This window comes from Falco punctatus (assembly GCF_963210335.1).
Source record: "Falco punctatus genome assembly, chromosome: 3".
NCBI classification, from domain to species: Eukaryota; Metazoa; Chordata; class Aves; order Falconiformes; family Falconidae; genus Falco; species Falco punctatus.
In genome coordinates, this window is record NC_137582.1 from 48,096,161 (window position 1) to 48,116,192 (window position 20,032).

The following is a 20,032-nucleotide window of genomic DNA, read 5'->3' on the forward strand; positions in this document are numbered from 1 at the left end:
TCATATATCCTAGCTGGGAAGTGAGAAAGGGCATAATAACTTCCCAATTTTTCTTTCCTTTTTCATTAGATTTCTTCAATTTCAGTTTAAATGGTTGTCTTATATAAAGCAGACAGTGCAGCCTCTATTCACAGGAATGATGTAAAACAAACCTGCAAAAGGTCCATTTGTTGAGTCAGATTTTATGATAATCAAAACTTACTTATGATAACTCAATACCAAGATTAAGTTTATAAAGTAACCTGTTCTGTAAGAGAAAACCCACCATTCTTTTCTGGCTTCTCCACTCAGATACACTAGAAATTGCTGGTAATCTCTGTCTCACAGAACAAAGCTATGAGGTATTTTCCACCCTTTTACTGCTTATACACACACATTCATGAAAAGAAAAATAGCAAGAAATGGAAGAAAAAAGTATCTTCAATTATATTCTGACTCCAGCATTCCCCAAAACACAGAGCAGCTGGAAAACAAATGCCTAGGCTTTATAATCAGGCAATCCTCACTTGAATTGAGATATAATCCCTATAATTCTAGCATGAAACCTCTTAGGCAGAATGATACTACCAGTGACACAATTTCTCAATGTAGATGTGCATTGGCTAGAGGTATGAACTCACAGGATCCTGCCTAAACTTCACTTAACACCAGCCAGACCTTATGTAGTCTTCTTTCTGAGTCTCGGTCCCAGATGAAAACAACTAGTTAAAGCATCAAATAGCCACAAAGTTTGAATACTGATCAGTGATTATTTGACTTCAGTGGACACTTTGCATTAGATAGATCTAGATTTACTCTGAAGTATGATTATAGCAATTACTTTACCAGCAGCTTCTAAAGCTCTTCATAAACTGCTGTCTTTTAACTGAAGGATAAAAAACTCTGGCACACAGAGGGAAGTGTTTCAGACATAAATAGCATATCACTGGCACACAAAGTACACCATCAATGTTAAGGATAAACATCAGATCCTTTCATTCCTAGTCCAGAAACTCACAACTGAAGCTTGAAACAGAACTAGCTGATTCTCTGTGCTTTATTACCGTTGCTTTACCTGCATCAAGATTCCTTTTAAACAAGGATGGAAAAGAACCTATTATTGTCTTTTTCTCCTCAGAGACACAGAACTAGAAACATTTGCAATGTAGCTCTGGGCTGTGCAGAAGGGTCCAAGCATCAGCCACAGATTTGAAGAGGACTTGGCTGGACTGAGTTAATGATTTTCTGGGTTTCAGCAAACCCCAGACACTCTGCGGCATACAAAGACTATAGAAGACCCAGACTACAGCAGCCAACTCAAGCAGTCTTTTCTTGCTGATCAGCCATGCATTTTTAAAGAAACATAATGTACAGCTCTCGCTAAACTGCAAGCATACAGCCAAGATGTACCATTGTAAGCTGCCTTTAATTCCACGCAGAAACACTTCTTTATATTAGTCTCACCAAATGCTTGCAGCTTTAAGAGATTATTTATACTTCTCCCAGGGATTTTTCTGTGACTCGTATTTTGACTCCACTGCCATAATGACTGCTTTGGGAAAGATAAAATTATTTCTCACAATTTACCTCTTCACAGTGCCAGGCAGGAGAGCTTCCTGTATTTGTATGTCCTATGCGTATTTTGTAGAGGTGTCCTATGTTTCCAGTAATAACCTGCAAAAGAAACAGAACTGATGAAAGACAGAACATTTGTTAAAAGGAAAAGACATGCAACAGAAATTCATATAACAACTGTCAGGTGACATTTCTGCTTAGAGGATTTAAATATTCTGGTACTTAAACAAGTGTTTCCAAAATATTTTGCTCCAGATAATCATTAGAACTCAGCATTATAAACAATAAAGAGAAAGAGCAGTGAGGACACATCAGAGTTAACTGAGATCTAGCAGACAGCACAAGCACAGAGGCTTTTCTTTTTCTATACATTTCAGAGGAGGTACTCCTTCATTACATTCAGAGCTATGGATATTCACCTAAGAGGGGAATCCTAGGTCCTGAACAAGGGACTACCTCCATATTTTGCATTTTAAAGTCATTGGGCATGAAAAGAATTACGATAATGGGAGCAGGAAACAGAGGTAACAACATCTGTTGTGAAGAGGGTACTTTTATCTGTCAGACATGTTACTTATAAGGTTGAAAGGAGCAGATATAATATCTGGGTTTATCTCCATCCACAGATGGAGAACAGAATACTATCAGAGGTACCAGATTCTTCTGAGAAACTCCATCAGACTGAAGAGGACTGAAACCTGCATTTCCTACATCCCAAGCAGCTACGAGGCTATTGTGAAAAAAGGTTTTTCATCACTGCTGCCATTAAATAACTTTTCTCAGAAGGAGACTTGTTATGCTGGATACTAACCATGAAAGCACCTGTTTGTTATAAGGCCCTATGGCTGGCACCTGCTAGAGACACTCATTGACAACCCCATATACACACTCAAACTGTGCAGCTTTTGATAATACACCTATTCTAGCTCACTTATGCCACAAGACTGATGGCAGTGAAATTTGCTTGTGTTACTAGCTTCAGACAGACAGACTTTTTACAGGTATAAAAATTGCCCTTATTGAAATAAAGCAGCAGATATTTAACAAAGTTTAAAAATTTACTCCATAGCCTAATTCTTCACTTCATTATTCAATTTTAATATTGTAGCCTCATTTCAAATTTAAAAACTGAACAAGTATCTGTTGTTCTATATTTCTTGGTATTTTCTTGGGCACTATGTAAATTAACCAGTAGTTCTTAAACGGACAACTAATATGGTGGATCAAATCAGCACTTCGGATAGGTGAGTGGGAAAGGATACTAAATTTAGGTGTATATTTAAGTCCTGTTTCTTGTTTCCAGATGTGTACCATATAAAACCCTGTCTTTTCATCACACAGATTTTGAGATGTCATGCAGTCAAGCAGGATACAAGACAGCAACACAATGGACATCTATTACTTACTGTGAAGATGTCTTCATTGCCTCGCTGAAATAATTTTCCCTCCTCTCCATCAAGAAAAATAGGCCCCGAACTGCTGTGATCCCCATACAATGTAATATAAACCTTTGAGCTTGTTCCTGCAGATGGTGTATCACTGGTGAGGACCGACACCTTCCATTTCCTAACTATCAAAAGATGAAAAGACTCACTGATTTACTTAAACTCAAAACTCTTAACAAAATGCATTTCAGTAATTGAAATTCTAAATAAAATCATGTTAATGAATACAGAAATACATATTTCATAAAACTGCAGCACGCAAATATTATGTTTGCTATGCTGGGCACACAAGAATCAAGACATGTCAGGCTGCATTCATATCTTTTACTCCGCATATGTCATATGACTAAGTCAAACTCATATAAACATAGATCACTTTTCAAACACAGTATTGAAATATTGTATTAAATATGGCTTTCTGTTTACTCTAGGGTGTATCAACTCTGCCCACTGCAGAGCTGCATAATAGCAGCCATGCAGGCTCTCACCAAGCTAGCTATGGAATTACAAACTCATCACTTCAAGCATTAAGGTCTCTCAAAGCAAATTAGTTCTGCTGAAAGAGACCTCTTTAAGAAAGGATCTGTCTCTCTGCAAAGGTCTGATGGGCTATGCAGATGTAACAGCTTTTGGAATCCACTGAAGCTTCACTAATATATTCTTGCATTGCAGTGTTGGCATTATACTCCAAGATATCAATACTCTGCCCATGCTTAAATTTCATAATTATCAAGATGAAGTGTATGGATTTAATGTCGCAGCACTCTCCAAACTATCAAGCTGCAACAAGGTTTTTTACCATCTCATGCCAGCATACTCTTCATACCAGTCCCTCTGCTGCTTTCTCCTAGTCTTGCCTCATCCAGGGTGTGTGTTCTCTCTCCTCTCAGCTTCTTCCTCTCTCACCTGCTCTTCCTCAGCTGCTCTCTCTTCATTGGCTCTCAACCACTTAACTTAACCAGCCACAGCAGCACCTTATCAACATCATCCAACCCACCACCCCTGAAGCCAACCCACAGTTGTATATTGTCAGTGCTAATTAACCCAGCTTCATTCCTCTACAGATTTAGGCTTTGATTTAGTGGAAGCTGAGTATCAATGGCATGGAATTAAGGGAAACGTTATCACTGAGGCATGGCTGATAACAAGAAAGAATATTAAGAAAACACCCTCACTCCCAATGTTTCTAATTAGCTGATACCCATCTCAAATAATATACATTTAAGCACCTTCCAAAGTTACTAAGATGATTTTGCAACACCGCTCAACATCACTGTGTCTTAAAAGAGAGCTTTAAAACACAGTGACAGTAATAAAGGGCCTTACTGACTACAGAAGCCCCCTACCATCTAGTGACTCATCTATGCTACACATTCTACCTGTATTACTGACTATTCCCTCCATTACAGTATCTTTGATCCTGTCTGCACTGGCTAAAACTCTAAGAAATTATACAATGATGATGAGTGAGCTTATCATGATATGATGAATTTTGTGTTTATTGACTATTTAGGATACTTGAAATAGATCTGTGTGTCTTAAACTCCAGTGATAAGATATCCTACATTTCTGTTGTGAGGTTCAGTGAAACCACTTTTATTTTGAGTGTTACTCAGTATTTCCCGGGCCAGCCATAGGCATTTTCTTAAAGGAGTCAGCGGATGTTGGTTATGATACACACACAGAATTATGGTGCAGCAGAATATTAGTTGAGGACTAGTGAAACCAATGATTTGATGAATTTGCATTTAGTTTTCTATGGCATTCTGGAAAAACTAAACTAGAATTAATATTTTTACTTGCTCATGTTTAGCCATATCCTCAAAGAAAAGATATTTAAGAAATTGGCATTTAGGCTGACCTAGGTGTGGTGCATGTCAGTATCTTTGTAACTAGAAAATAAATGAGTTTAGAGTATGTCCTCCATTCCACTTAGTAGTTATGTTTGAATAATTAATACTGCTTTTAATAAAGGCAGAAAACAAGGCACAATAAAGGCACATTATGAAATCTAACATATTAATGAGACTTGATGGTAGAATCTGTAAGTCTTTTTTGTGTCTTGCTATAACCATTGGGCTATAACTATTGAGGAAATTTTTACTTCATGTGACCATTGTGCTCTGCATGTAAAACACACGTTCCTTGGGAAATGCAGTATTCTAGAATCAGTGACTACTAAAATAGATATTCTCTCCCATACTTTGAGGGGAGAGACAGGGAGACATTTACACAATGCTTGGTTCATCTTTGAGGACAAGCCTCAATACATTGAAATTCCATAGTAGTGTTCTGAGATTTACTTATTTGCTTGAAAAATGCTTGTAGGTCCATGACCTGAATAGAAAGTGTGGAAAATTTCAGAAGATAAAGACAGAATCCAAGAGAAGTTATATTGTTTAAGAGTAAGCATTTAAAATATAATTTTATCGTGATAAATTTGGAGTATACAGCACTACTGAATTTTAAAGAGATACTCTTTAAAGCAGCCCTTTTCTGAAACTACTGTGAATGTGGAGCTATAATACCAACATTTTCTAAGTAATTATATTGTCATTATTAAATAATAAATTGCCAAACAGCTACTCTTATAAACGTTTAAACTTCATCATTACAAGAATTGTCATAGCTCAAACACATTAAACCAAAATAGTGAAAAAAGAGTAACTGTGAGAACTGAGGAGGAGAAGTATAGGGCAGAATCACATTCTCCAACAGAGTGACCCTTCTCAAAAGTTGCTGTAATCTGCTTTTTCCATAACTGATATTAGCTTGCTGTTTTTGTTACAAAGGGATTTCTTTACTCTGTCCAAAGCAATGTCTGCTCCCACTTTCTGTGAGCCATGACTGATGACAGGTGACCATATAATCTTCCATGTTAATCTAACTTTTAAGTGAGAAACTAGCATATGTATACAACATCTAAGTCACTCTATATAGGTGTACCCAACCTCTTGCCTCAATTTAGTTCATTAAGGCAAGAAAATTGCATTGAATAATACCCTTACTAATTTTTACTGTGGATTAACACAGTAGTTAGACTAAGGATATTTGACAACAGTGCTATAAAAGTCAAGTAACTTGTTTAATAGTGATAAATTAAACAATTAAATGTTCTTGCTTTCTTCTCACACACTTAGAAGTAAAGAGAAATACGCCTTATGCATTGCTGAAATGGAAAACAATAAATGATACCAAAGTATTGCTTTTACAGACTGAAATTAAGACCCCAGCACTTCTGAGAAATCATCATTTCTCATTAGTTCTTTTGTTATAGATACTTTTAGATATGCAAAACTATGTCATCCAGCTTTCTCTATACCACAATAGAAATGGTATTGATTACTGTAGATCACTGTGTGCAAAGGCTTTTTCCCCAGTACACTGTTTTCAGTCTCTGGGAGCTTTTCCAGTTACTAGTTTCCAGTCTTCACCTCTACCCATATGTAAATATTCACACAAAGTAGATCTGTTTGACCATTTTTTTCAAGTCAAGGGTAATAAATATACCAAAAAAATTCTCTACTATGTAACTGTTTTGTATGTGTCTGTCATGTGCTGGCAATAACATCTGTTCAAAAATTTAATCGTGAGATATTCCTGAAAGAAAAAAAGGAAAAAATCCAGAAAGTACTGTATTTAGGTGAAATGCTTATCTTGACTGTTATTGAATAAGATTTTTGTATTATTAATTTGTTTTTAAATCCCTCGCTAATTATAATGGTTCACAGTAAATCTAGTCCAGAATGCCTCTGATTTAAAAACAGCAAATTATCAAAACTGAGGAAAGAGATTAACCAAGTCAATTGAACTGAGAAGTGAGGTATAGCAAAGGAAAATAAAAAAAATAGTAAAAAGATTATTTAACCATACACATTAAAAGAGAATAAACAAAGAAAGACTATGTACACTATGTGTTGAATTTAAGAAAACAAACTAAGTATGCTTTTACAATAAAGTGAAAGCTGCCTCTTGCCCTTGCCCCCCCAATAAGAATGGTGGCATATAGTTACTGGGAAATGCCAGCACTGTTAACAAGAATGGGCTATAGAATGAAAAATTTAAAGTGGAAACTCAGAATGGGATGAAGAGTGCTAAAAAGAGGCTAAAAACCATGTATCTTACAGCAAAGCAATACTAGGTAACGTTTTTGAACAAATTTTAAACAAATGGACAGTTATTTCCAGATACATACAGCTAAACAGAAAAAAAAAAAGATTACCAACATCGGTTTACTGCAGATACATGACACAAGGTATCCAGACTTGCATTGTTCAAGTATTTGACCTCCATCATGATGGGAATTCATCTTTATAGACAAGGAAATTACAGTAGCTCTAATCCATCAAAGCATTATATAAGAAATTAGTAGATAAAATGGACACATGGATTAGTGCAAGACTGTAGAGTAACAAAATATCTAGCTAAAAGGAAATTATATGTTTGTACCGAAATCAGAAGTATTAATTTATAGGGATACTGGTAAGTGTTGGAATTTTACTGGATTTCATATTTTCATCAATATACTGCATAAATAGGTAATTCCTGTAACACAGTTGCTAAGAATTGTCAAAGTACAAGAGGATCAGAAAATCCGTAGTAGAAAAGGGATAACATAAAACAGCATAAAGTGCAAAAAAATGCATTCTAAAAATAGTACAAAGACTTAATGCTTTTAACAGGGAATTTATAATTAAAAAAAAAAAAATAGAGACCGAATGAGTCATTGATGTGACTGTAAGATGCACCAGGAGAGAGATTTCCAAGCAGAGAAATTTTATTCTCAGTGTCCCAGAGTTCAGAGAGACAATACTGCATAAAGTTCTGGTAACCGTATTCAAAGATTTCTTGGAACTAGAAAAGCTCCTGAGAAAGACAACCATGATGATTAGAGGAAATGGAGAAAATGTTTATGTAGGAGAAAAAGTTGAGAGAATGTCTGATTTTGTTGATAGATATCAAGGAGGGAAAAGACAACAGTGGCTTTGGGACACACATATATAAACTAACCATGACTAGGCTTAGGATAGAAATTAGAAAACGAGTAAGATATCAGAAGAAGGACCCAAGCTCTAGAACATCCCTCCACTGGAAGCTGTAATGACTACAGACAATAAGTTTTAAAATGAGATTTAGTAATTAAATAGAATTACTTATCTAATTGTATTTCTACAATTTCTACAATTCTTTCTAGCAGAGGGCTAAGCTAGATAAACTGAAACTTCCTGGTACTATGAACTATACGTTGTGTTGTCTGTTCCTTTTTTAATAATGACAAGGCAAAAACTTAATTCCTTCTAGAAGAATGACATAATCTATACAAAGCTCTTGAATGCCTGCTGAATTTTCTACCCTGTTCTTTACACATTATTTAATATGCTTGTCACTTCCCAGTATATTTTTTCTTGATTTATTCAGAAAGAATCTATGCCTTTTGCAGTTAATTTTCAGAACTAAGCTACATATATAAAGTAGCTCACATTACTCCTCATGGTGTTTTTCCCTCTGTCAATCAGTACATTGCTCTAGTCACCAGTATTGTGAGGTTCTCTCTTCAGCCTTCTCCAATCTTACCTAATGAGAGCAATTTTACTTTATCTGCATATATCAGCCACTTCATATTCCATATCTTCCCTGAACCATTAATGAATGTATAAAATCTGTGACAGTATGGTATATCTCCCTGTCAGCCTGTTGTACTGTTCTGAGGTTACCTTTTCATTCCTTCTCTTTTAGTTAACACACTGGAATCAGAAACAAGTCTTCCAGTTAACGTAACAATCACTTCACCACTTGGCGTGCTCTCTGATAATTGTAACTTCAGGCAGTACCTCACATCTCACCTTTTGAGTGGTTAGTTTGCTCAGTAACCCCGTAATAAGCATCTGATTAAAGGTCCTTGAACCTTGATCTGAAAAACTTAAAGTGCTGTGAATGCAGCACTGGGTGCTGTGAATCCAGCAGAAAGACTGCAAGTGATGGAGACATACATACAGCTGTTAATTTGCCTATCTAGCATTTAGACATTATTTACCACACAGAAGCCTGGTAAGGTAGCATTAGAATGCTATACAGCATTTTTTTGAATTCTAATAATTTCAAGCTTCATTTTCCAAACATAGGGTTTATTTCTGTATTGGCAGGTCAAAGGATGAAAAAATACCATTGAGGCTCTTCACATGGAGCCATTCTAAAATGTGAAGGAGGACACCAAAAAATGTGGAGACAGAGGGAAGAACATCAGAAACAAGGCCAACATAGGAAATAACACACAGCTATTTGGTGTGAAATACCTTGGACAATAAATGTTGCTTTAGGTTTGTAATGTTAGTTTATTACACAGAATACACCGCTTCAAACAGAAACATATCAGTTATATATGGGGAAATATATCTGCCACCGGGCTCCTAAAAAGAATTTAAGAGCGCGAGATTTCCCACCTGTATTGCAAACCCCTTTTCCTCCATATTCATTTTCTCCTTCCCCTCCACGCACCTTTTGTCCCACAAGGGAGACAATCACAGCCTCTGGGCTGAAGTGGATTTGTGTCAGCCTTTAATTGGGTCACCAGTCTGGATAACCAAAGGATCACAGTCCAGGGCTTATTGCAGCATGTACACGCCAGTTATTCTAGACACAACCTTCAAGAGTACAGAATGGTCAAATTCTCAATGTCTAACTGAAAAATAGTGCCTTCCTTCTTCAGGTATATCTCTGATTTCATTGACATTGAAGCAACGTACTATGCAGCCTTAGGGATTAAAATCTAACCAAAAGACTGAAATACTTTGCCTAATCACAATATACATTAAATATTTTCTAATTTTATATTTAAAAACATTTATGGAAAATTGAAAACCATATATAAGTGCTTACTATGCACACATAATATCAAAAAACTGCTGTAAACCGGTATCCAAAATAATTCTATTAACACACTGAAAGATCCTGAAACATATTACATATGCCTTGGATTCTCAAAATACACAAAATTACCAAAAAAAAAAAAAGAAAGAAAAAAAAAAAAAGACACACAAAAGACACAGACCATCTTTAAAGAACAGAGGTTAAAGAAGAACACAGAACTAAAACTTGCAGTGTATTAGAATTTTAAGAGTAAGCGGTACTGCCTCAGTAGAGAATATGGCAAGGGCAGTTAGGAAGTCCATTGCAACACAGTCTCCCTTCTCAGTTCCTGTGGAATCCCAGCAGCGATAAATATGTTCCTTTTCTAGTATCCTCTGGGTAAAACAGGTAAACTTCATTTGGGGTCTGGATGATCCTATACACAGACTGAAAGATCTCTCCACTCACATAAATACCCTCAAGTTGGTTTTGAAAAACTGAACTAACAATTTGATAATGTTAATCTATATAAAATTAAAATTACTTCTGTTTCCTACAGTATTGTATTACAGCATTTGACTAGTATTTCCTACTTTTCAAATTAAACTTATCAGTTTATTCTGTTCTGAAAAAAGCATTTCTACTGAAACACAGTTCACAAACCCTTCCTCAAATGTCACGAAATAAAGGAATCTTATCTTAGTACTTGGGTGGGTATTTCAGATTTCAGTTCTCTGTTCCAATAAGCAGTAGTTGTTTCTCTACAAATTAAATGGTTGGTATATGACTGAATATCTCTGAACAGGCAATATTTCAGGGAAAAACTATTTTTTAACCGAGAAACCACTGTCTTGGAACACCTTTTCTTCATATGTTGGTTCCCATAAAAATCTCAGCAATTATCTGTATTTCAACAATGACATACAATTGTGATTTATATTTATCTAGGTCTTGGCTGCGTTCGCATTGGGAGTTTTATTGGGTGTGGCATTCAGCAGCTAATTTTGTGATTATTTTTGTTCTGGAAGTGTTTTCACTAGTCTAATATTATAGAAACGTTAAGATCTCTATTACAAGTGTTTCTTATATTTGTTGTTTCTATTGTCCATTGCACAAAAGCAAACTTCTGCTTCTTCTTCTTCCTCTTCTTCTTCTGTAGGAAAGGCATTTTCATTTTTCAGATTTTCAGAGGCATTATGTTCAATGTTATTTGAAGAAGTGTCACGCTTTAGAAATGTTTCAGAATGACAGTTTTCTGCTGGATCCGCCAACAAGAGAGAAAAATTTTCTCCAAAAATGTGAATTAGGCTTATTCTTAGGTTTTGGCATATTTCTGGCATTCTGTTGAGTAGCTCACTATTTATGCCTGTCACAAGATCACTGGGTATGGTTTTGGATACATTATTTTGACAATTGCTGACTTCCACGTGTTTTGCATTCATATCTTCTATAACATGTAACTTCCCTAAACTGCTTGTGTCTTTCAGAGTCGAAGATGCAAGTATTCCAAAGTTACTAATAAAATCTAAGGTGTTATTAGCATAAAATCTATTAAAAATATTATTGGCAATCTTATTGATACAGCTGTTCTTCAGAGTCACATGATAATTTTCATCTGTTAGTAAATCTTCACCAGACCATTGTAAGTGTTTACTCTTTTGGGCCAACAAATATGGACCCAGCTGATTCTCAATATCAGATACCTTTTGATAGGCATATCCTCTCTGATCCTCATTAATTGGTGTTACTGTCACCATCAATATTGGGCAATGTTGGCCACATATAGCATGGAGTTTATCCAGAGAATCTTCTTCCTGAAGAGCTCTTCTATTAGCATTACCAGCATAATTTGGCTGAGACTGTATGGGTTCATCATTTAAAGGCTGTTCCAATGGATGCACCTTGTTATCAGGCAATCTAAATTCTGCAGATGTAAAGCCTGTAAAACTGGTATCAGCCTGTGTAGAAAGATGTGCAGAAGTAGAACCTACCACAACTGACGGTTTGATCTTTTCTTTGTTTGCTGCAGGACGGGAGGCAATCTTGCCATTGCAGCTAGGTTTGCTCTTTGTACTTAAGTCATCCTGAAAGGGGTCTGAATCACTATTATGAGGTATATTGAAGTAGTTGCAAAAACCTTCAGAGGGTTTAGCCATGTCTTCAAGTTCTGAAGAAGAGATTGCATTGAGGACTGGGTACTGATTCAGATTGCCAAAGTGTGAGTATGGAACATCATCACTGTTTGTGTCAACGACCGTGTCTGTTGATGTTGTATCCAAATTACCATACATTCCAATCCTCTCAGGTGGTGATCTTCTTATCAAATGATTCTCTTTGAGAAGCCATTTGCCTTTATCTATTAATATTCCTTCATCTTCATTAGCTCGTACACTAGGTTGACAGTGTTGCCTCGGAGAGTCCCATGAATGGTCATTAGTGTAACTTGTGTCTTCTCTGTTAAAAGTAGGTTGTGGTGTTGGTAAAGAAGTATTTTCTTTTCTCAATATAGAGTCATCTTGGTTTATGTTCACTGGAAATTCTTGTGATGGTAGTGAAGAATGTAAAAGTTTCTCTGCAGAACAAGACCCACATTCTTGAGAAAAAGAAATGGTTTTTTCCATTATCGCAGAGTGGAATTCTTCAGTATCCGTTTGAGATACTTTTGACATATAAGGAAATCCTTTGTGAAAGTCAGGCTTAAATGAAGCTTCTGTCTTGCCATAAAGCCGTTCAATAGTTCTTTTTACATAGCCAGTATTATAATGTTTTTCAAGTACGGCTTCCTCACTGCTTTCGTTGGTCAAATCACTGGATGCTCTAAAGTCATGCTCACTCTCTTCAGTATCTGGTCTGTAATCTGACCAGTCTGAAGTAGCAGGACTTTTAAAACATTTTTTTAAATGAGAAGTGTCTGAACACCTTTTATTCTCCAGTTCTTCCACTTGCAATTCCTGTTCTCCTTCAGTCATATCACATTCTGTAATTTGCTTTGATTCATAACAAAATGATAATGGAGAGACTGTAGATAACCTCTCAGAGGTTTCCCCCTCACAGCTTTCTGCATCTTCCTTATCTTCCTGTACAGAATAATCCTCATTATTACACTCTACGGAGGTTTCAGCAGCTAGTTTAAGTTGGTTATTTGGGGTTTTGTCATTACCTTCTGACTTTGGATCAACTTTCTCATCTTCACTTTTATCAGTAGTAACATGTATAGTATCTTCTTCACCTTCTAGCTCAGAAGTATCCTGATCTAAAATACAATATTTATCATTAGAAGTTACACTATGAACTGTTGAGTTAGGGTCTACTGAGGTTTCTGACTCTTCATTAGTGAATGATGTATCCGTGGTTTTATCTTGAGATTTTTTGTAGAAGCTATCAGGCATTTCTTCGTATTTTTCAGTTGGCTCTATAGCTGATGTAAGGCTACGGGTATTTGAATTAGTAGTGGCATATTGACTATCTAGCTGTGTTTTGAGAGCACTCAAGTCTGAAGTCTCTGTTTCTCTACAAAGATCATTCTGTATATCAAAACAGCTTTCTAATTCACCAGTCAGTTTTAGAGCTTCTTCAGAATTTCCACTGTCCTTTGGAACACAAGGGTCAACTGACTTTTCATTTTCATGCAAATGTATACCATTATGAAGTTCAGATATGGGCATATTCTCGTGGCAATGTGTGGAGTCCTGGTTTTTTAGTTCCCTCCCGAAGTATGGTAAGTTATTTTCTGTTGGTTGTTGAAAATGTGAGAAGGCAGCCTTCAGTTCTTCAAATTTTTCTATGAGTGTAGTTTGTTTCAGAAATTGTGACTGAGTAAATGTTTCAGAACAGCTACAGGTAGGTTTTAGCATATCATCTTTGATTGTCCCAATCAAACTCTCTCTCAGGTTCAGCATGAGTAGCCAGGCTAAGATGACATTGGAGGAAGAACCAAAAGATGAAGGAGGAAGATCTGAAAGGCTGCAAGCTTTCCCTATACATCCACTGTGTTCTTTCTGGAGACCAAGCAAAGTTGATTGTAGTTCATGCAGCAACATGCTAGACATGCAACTGTTCTGAACATCAGTTCCCACTTTCTCATTGACAAATGCACAATCGGCTTGAACAGCAACTTCAGATTTTTTTCTTTGAAATAGATTGGTATCTTGGATATCAGCTTCTGACATCTTTTTATCATTGTCTTGTGTTTCCTGAAACAAGTGTGTCTTACCCTCATGATGAAATTCTGATCTCAGTGAATACTTGGCTTCATCTACTATAGTTGTATTAGCATGAATCAAAGAGTCAATTTGTTTTCCACCTGAATCCTTGGCTGATTCTTCTAAAGTTCCCAATCCACAAATAGGCATTAATGGTTTTGGGGTTAGACTATGTTCAACCAGATGTTTTTTTCCAGTCACATACGCTTTATTTGTGATAAATTTTGTTTCTTTATCTATAGAAGCATCAGTATTTTCTTCAGCAGAATGGCAGATGCTGTTCTCTACATTCCCTTCTTTTTTATTTATAGGGGGTAAGACAGAATTTGGTAATAAGTTTTTCAACCAAGTTTGGACATAGTTTTCAACTGAATGCTCAGCAACCTCCCCTTGAAAACCTTCCTGGTTCAGAGCCTCTAGTGTAATGGCTTTCTCTGACATATTTAACTTATTTGCTCCTTTAGTTAGATTTTTCTTCATCCCCTTTTGCTTTTTTGCTTTCTTTGATGACAAATTTTCCAAAATATTATTTTCCTTTTCTTTTTCAAAATTAAGATTCTTTGGCACTTCTGACAATGGCTTTGAAATCACTGATGGGTTAGATGCCTGTTTGAAAGAATTGGTTGTGAGATGTGTGCCTTCTTTCTCAGTACTCAGTGTATCCTGACTATGTTCAGATTCATTGTTTGAATCAACTGCCATTAGACCATCTTCCTTCTTTGCAGATGAAATGATACTATTTTTTTGGCCTGACTTCAATTTTACTTTGGCCAACTTGTTGTTATTGCTTCTTGGTTTTTTATTAGATGATAATCCATTTTGTTCCACTGAATCCTGGTGATAGAACTCATCTTCACAACATATGCTTTTGTCTGAATTGACAGACCCATCATTCTTTTTTACGAAAAAATCCATTCCTTTTTTCTGAGGCATTTCAGAATAATTATCCATAGCCTCTGCTGCAGAATCCTGTGTGGTTCTCCTTGTGATATGCATTCCCTCACCTTTAATTATCCCTGAAATGTCTTCATCTTTTTTATTTTCATATGTACCTTTCTCCAGAAACTTAGACGATTTTCTCCTCTTCTTCTTTTTGGTGAGAGAAGATGCAGATTGGCTGTCATCAATGAGATGTGTTGCCATCACAGATCCAGTCCTGACACTGATGTGATTGTCACTTTCAGTAACAGTAGGAAAGAATCCAGTTGTTGGATTTATCTTCTCAGTAGGAGCTTTACTACATGGAGATACAATCATCTCCATCTGGCTATGTCCAGGACAGGCTGAATGTACTGAATCTTGAGAAGCAGGTTTGCATATTGTTTCTTCTTTTGACTGACACAATTCTGAATATCTAATGAAAGAACTCAGTGATCTTTTTATTTGTTTAATGTCACATGACTTATGGATGTAGTCTGCTGAACCTGGCCTAGCTGCCTGGCAAATTTTTGATGATGGTATTAAACCACAAATGTTAGCTTCGCAGGTTGAGAGTAAACTATTATATGTACTTTGTTCCACAACAGATTTCTCTAATATACTCTGTACCAATTCATCCTTGTCAGACACTTCTAATGTCTTCTTATTTGTGGTTTCTATTAAATCATTACTTTTGTGGCTTACTTTAAAAAGCATTTCTTCTTTTATATTCTCTGAAGAAAGCTTTAATGAACTATTCTCACTCATCTCACTAAACTTTGGATAAGTGACACTTGATTTTTCTCTGCTTGCATGAGCTACCATGCAATACTCGGACTTATTTTCTCCCTGCTGTATTTCCTCACTGTAGGAAAACTGTCCTATTGTCTTCTCCTGAACCTCTTTCTCAGATACCAAGGTGACACTTTCAACTACTGCTTTCTTTTGTCTAACACGCCTTGGCCCAGGAGTGGGAGGTCTATAAAAGCGAGGCCTGATATTATCTTCAGGTACATTGTTTACATCTACATCTGCAGAATTATTGTTCTTACAGATATTACAACCAGAATTTTTTAAATCAGACTCTGATTCTTTGTCTGACACTTCTGCATTGAATTGCTGTAATGAGTCTCCCTCTTCTTTACTGTAGCTCTTCAAAAATGGAGTATCTTTTGGGTTTATACATTCCAATGCATTTACATTGGATAAGCAGTCTTCAGCATGCATTGCAGAATGACAGATGGTGGTATTTTTGTCATCAGAAAGGCCAGCACGACTTACAGTAGTTGTCCATTTAATGGTTTCTTCCTCTTTAATTTTTAATCGAACTTTCATTTCCACTGTGATACTCCCATCTTGATTAAGGTGAACAGATTTCTCAATGTCATCTTCATACTGTGCCACAGATAAGTCTTCACCAGTAATGGACTGATTTCCTCCTATACCGTTATGACTATCAGGAACATATGAAGAATCTGAGTTGTTATCATTTGAGTTGTTATCATTGCTGGATCCTTTATCAGAAGAAACTGAGAATACCTGAGATCTTGAGCTAGAGCCCATTTGAGCTCTCACTACCAATATTTATGTTGAAAGAACCCGAATTCATACAGTAGGTGGAAAGTAGAGCAGACAAATATGCGTAAGGATCCAGATGGTGAGACAGCAGACAGGCAGCAAAAGAAGAAAAAAGAAGAAAGAAGAAAAATTAGTATGAAAGAAGCTAATGAAGTGTGTTTATTTTACCAGAGTATTAGAAAGTAAAGAGAAAAATATGGCTAATCTTGCTGTTCATTTTAAGAAGTTGTTCGAGAGAGAACTATAACCAAATTTTAATAAAGAATCAAGCATTTAACTACTTTTCCACTTAATTTTATTTTGCAATAGCTTCTTTCTAATGCCAGGGCTTTAGTCTTGTTTGAAGCTCCAGAGCCTAAAAAAGCACTAAAAGCTCTCATTTTATACTCAGTTGGGAACTGAGGTTGCCAAGGGATTCACAGGCCCTTGCTTGTTTGGGCTTCAAGCTACCAACTTTACTTCTTCTTCACGCCTTAGCGATCATTAATATATCATTTCCTATTAGTTCTCATAGTTAGTGCTAAAATGTGTCAGTCAAGTTGAACATATACCTCCCTGGTCTCAACCCAACAATCTACAGCATATGAGTAATTACTGTGAGCATCATCGACATGTGAATAAAGGGCTCAGATCTAATGCCCTGGATTGACCTTCTATAGAGAAGTAAACATGGAAGCCCTTGAAGTTCTTATAAAATCTGAATTTAAATCATGACATTCTGTGATACATTTTATGTTACAGTACTGTAGACAGCAAAAAACTCACAAAGCCAATGAGAATACTTCCAGACTACAATGAATTTTGAGTATAGCCCAATATGTGTTTGCATACACATTAAATATTCCTGAAATATGTTTTGATTTCTTTGTAATAACTTGTCTTTTTAAAAAATTATATCTCATCTCTCTCTAGCAGTTGTCACTGAAGAGGTGAGAGAGATAAAAGAACATGACACAAAAATAAAGTTTTGCTGTCTTCCAAGTTCTTTATGTGTGAGGGAAACAGTGTAGGTACACCCACACAGAGAAATCCACAACTGCTACTGATAGCTAAATATATAGGAGCCACCATTTAATAGACATGTTTCACTTGCAGAAAGGTATTTTAACACATGTAAGATTAATTTCTCTACTTTGCTTGATATTAAGCATATTGGTTTTGCTCAAGTGAGTCACAAAGGTTCGTACAGTTAACACATTACTATTATAGATACGTGTCTATAATTTCAGGCAGAGTGTCTTGCAAGTTTCCCAGGCATATGCTGCACCATGAACTAAATCAGAAATAAAAGTTTGTACAAACTCCTCTAACACAGACTAGACCTTATGCTTCCCAAAGTAAAAATCTCACTTTCTCCTTCTCAGGAAAAGAAATTGGATCAAAGTGCCTGAAATTTGATTTTTCAGGCTCTCATCATCAATGATGTCTCCTACACAGGATACTTTTGAATTTCTCAGGTTAAAGACAAAAAGAGGGTTGGGTTTTTTCTCTCTCGTTCTGTAATTGCTGTCAACTAAGGATTAGAAGAGGACACTTAGGTTCTCAGCTACTCACAGTTTATACCATTGCAAGGCTCAGTCTCTGGCTCAAAGCAAAATTTGGGTAGGATTTTGTGTTTCTGCAGAACTTTCATTCTCAAAATGTTCCTATTCATTCTCTCTCGACTCATTAGTTATGCTCTGCCAACAGCTCTCAAGTTGTGCAAGCCAAAGAACACAAGGTTGAGAAAAACTAAAATGAATAGTTTGGTGGGGACATAATAAACTGTGAGGGATGTAGAAGAAACTCCTTCAAGTAAATGGAAGCCAAGTGTCTTACAGATCAATGTGCTCCATGACACAGCCAAGATTACTGTGGGAAGTCTCAGTACAGAAACAAATACACTGTTCCCTGGGCTCTGCAGTGCAGCATGCAGCTGTATCAAGAGTACAGGGTACCTCTGGATTAAACAACTTTCCCCTTAGACAGTACCTCTGCCCTACAGGATGCTCTGATGCCAAGGATTCCCACACAGCCTAAAGCTCCGATACCGCAGGGTATTGCTCCCCTCAACCTCAGGCTGTTCAGCTAGCCTGGGTTCTCTCCAACAGCTCCTTATACTCTTGACCACCCGCTGGCCACTTCACACTCTTACAGACCTTGTCAGTGGCACAAGTCCATGAACAATCAAAGGGAAAGTACGTGTTTATGTATCTTTTCCCAAACTTATCCAAAAACCATATCTCACAACCATGAAGATATAGGAAAGGATGACACTCTGTTTAAACAAAAGCATGATGAATTTGTGAGTGGATGAGTGCTATAATTTTTTTACTGTTTATGTGGAGCATGGGACATGGGAAAAAGTGAAAATCATGACAATGACAAATGAAACCTCCACGTGCTAAGTAATTTCTGAGAACTGCACAAAAGTTTTGCTTGAGAAATTCAGTCAGTTAAGAGCCTGAAGTAGCCTGTGGTTTCTCATTTACCAGTGCTGTTACTAACTATGATTCCAAAAAATTCATAACAATGACCATCAAGTGCATTAAAATAAAATATACTTTACAGATTTGCATCCATGTTCTAAATAAGTTTGCTTGAAAGAAAATATGCATACTAGCAGAGTACTTCGCAGAAACTTATATTTTAGAAAGAACATTGGCACTTCTATCTTTCTTATGCTTATAGAGGAGTCAAAGCAGATATAAACAGTTTCAACTGGATTTTTTAAGTATCCTTGATCCTAGTAAGATTGTCATGGTTTATGTCTTGTGCTGAGAGAAATAAACCCATTAATAAAATAAAAATTAATCCAAAGAACTTACTATTCTCACTTTCTGGCTTGGTATTTGCTTTTGGGTACACACGATTTGCAATTCCAAGCAATTTAGCAGGCCGTGAATATCCAAGAGAATCATAATTGCTTGGTTTAAAAGGCTCTCTCCCTGCTGCGACTACAGCTCCAGAGCACAGTATCAGGGCCTGAAGATTAGGAACCTGGAAAAAGAAAAGTAACATTAAATTCTCTGCCTTAGTAACCACAAAAAATAATGTGAGATTTATCCCTTTCATGCCTTAGTATCTTCACTTCTTAGTCTCTACATTAGTTTGCAGCAGACTACTAAATATGTATCACAGCACAGGATTTTTTAATTCCTGTGAGGCAATTCCTACCTCTGTGAGGGTATGTCTTGTTATATAAATATATTTTAAAAAGACTTCAAGAAGCAACTTGAATCCAGATCAAAATTTTCTAGCAATTTAAGTGTTTGCATGTGTAATTTTGTTTCATCATTGTCCAGTGACTTCACAGCCATGAAATAAGAATATGCCTTTGGAGGTAGGTATACATATGAACACGTATTTGGAGGAAGAGGAAATGCAGAATATACCACAACTGCTTGGTCTGTACTGACATAGAGGAATAGGACAGAATCGCAGAACAATATATATTGGAAAAGACCTCTGGAGGTCTCAAAGCAGGTCTGACTGGATCAAGGTGCTCAG

At 36.4% G+C, this 20,032-nt stretch overlaps 2 protein-coding genes across 2 annotated transcripts in view; both read right to left on the reverse strand.

Moving 5' to 3' along the window:
* The window catches only part of LOC308060261 (lipoxygenase homology domain-containing protein 1-like), a gene marked incomplete at its 5' end in the record, with an annotated part of 211,124 nt that overhangs the window by 189,525 nt on the left and 1,567 nt on the right, over positions 1–20,032 (reverse strand). The window contains 3 exons of the mRNA XM_080378728.1: positions 1,567–1,653; positions 2,961–3,124; positions 19,351–19,522. Of these exons, the coding sequence (XP_080234854.1) occupies positions 1,567–1,653; positions 2,961–3,124; positions 19,351–19,522 (423 nt within the window). The remainder of the gene's footprint in view (positions 1–1,566; positions 1,654–2,960; positions 3,125–19,350; positions 19,523–20,032) is intronic.
* On the reverse strand, positions 3,067–19,243 carry LOC308060493 (oxygen-regulated protein 1-like). The gene has a single exon (XM_080379305.1). The coding sequence runs from the start codon at positions 16,526–16,528 to the stop codon at positions 10,916–10,918; it is 5,613 nt and encodes a 1,870-aa protein (XP_080235431.1). The 5' UTR covers positions 16,529–19,243; the 3' UTR covers positions 3,067–10,915.

Coding starts and splice junctions, on each gene's coding strand:
- LOC308060493 (XM_080379305.1), bottom strand. CDS start 16,528: ATGGGCTCTAGCTCAAGATCTCAGGTATTCTCAGTTTCTTCTGATAAA.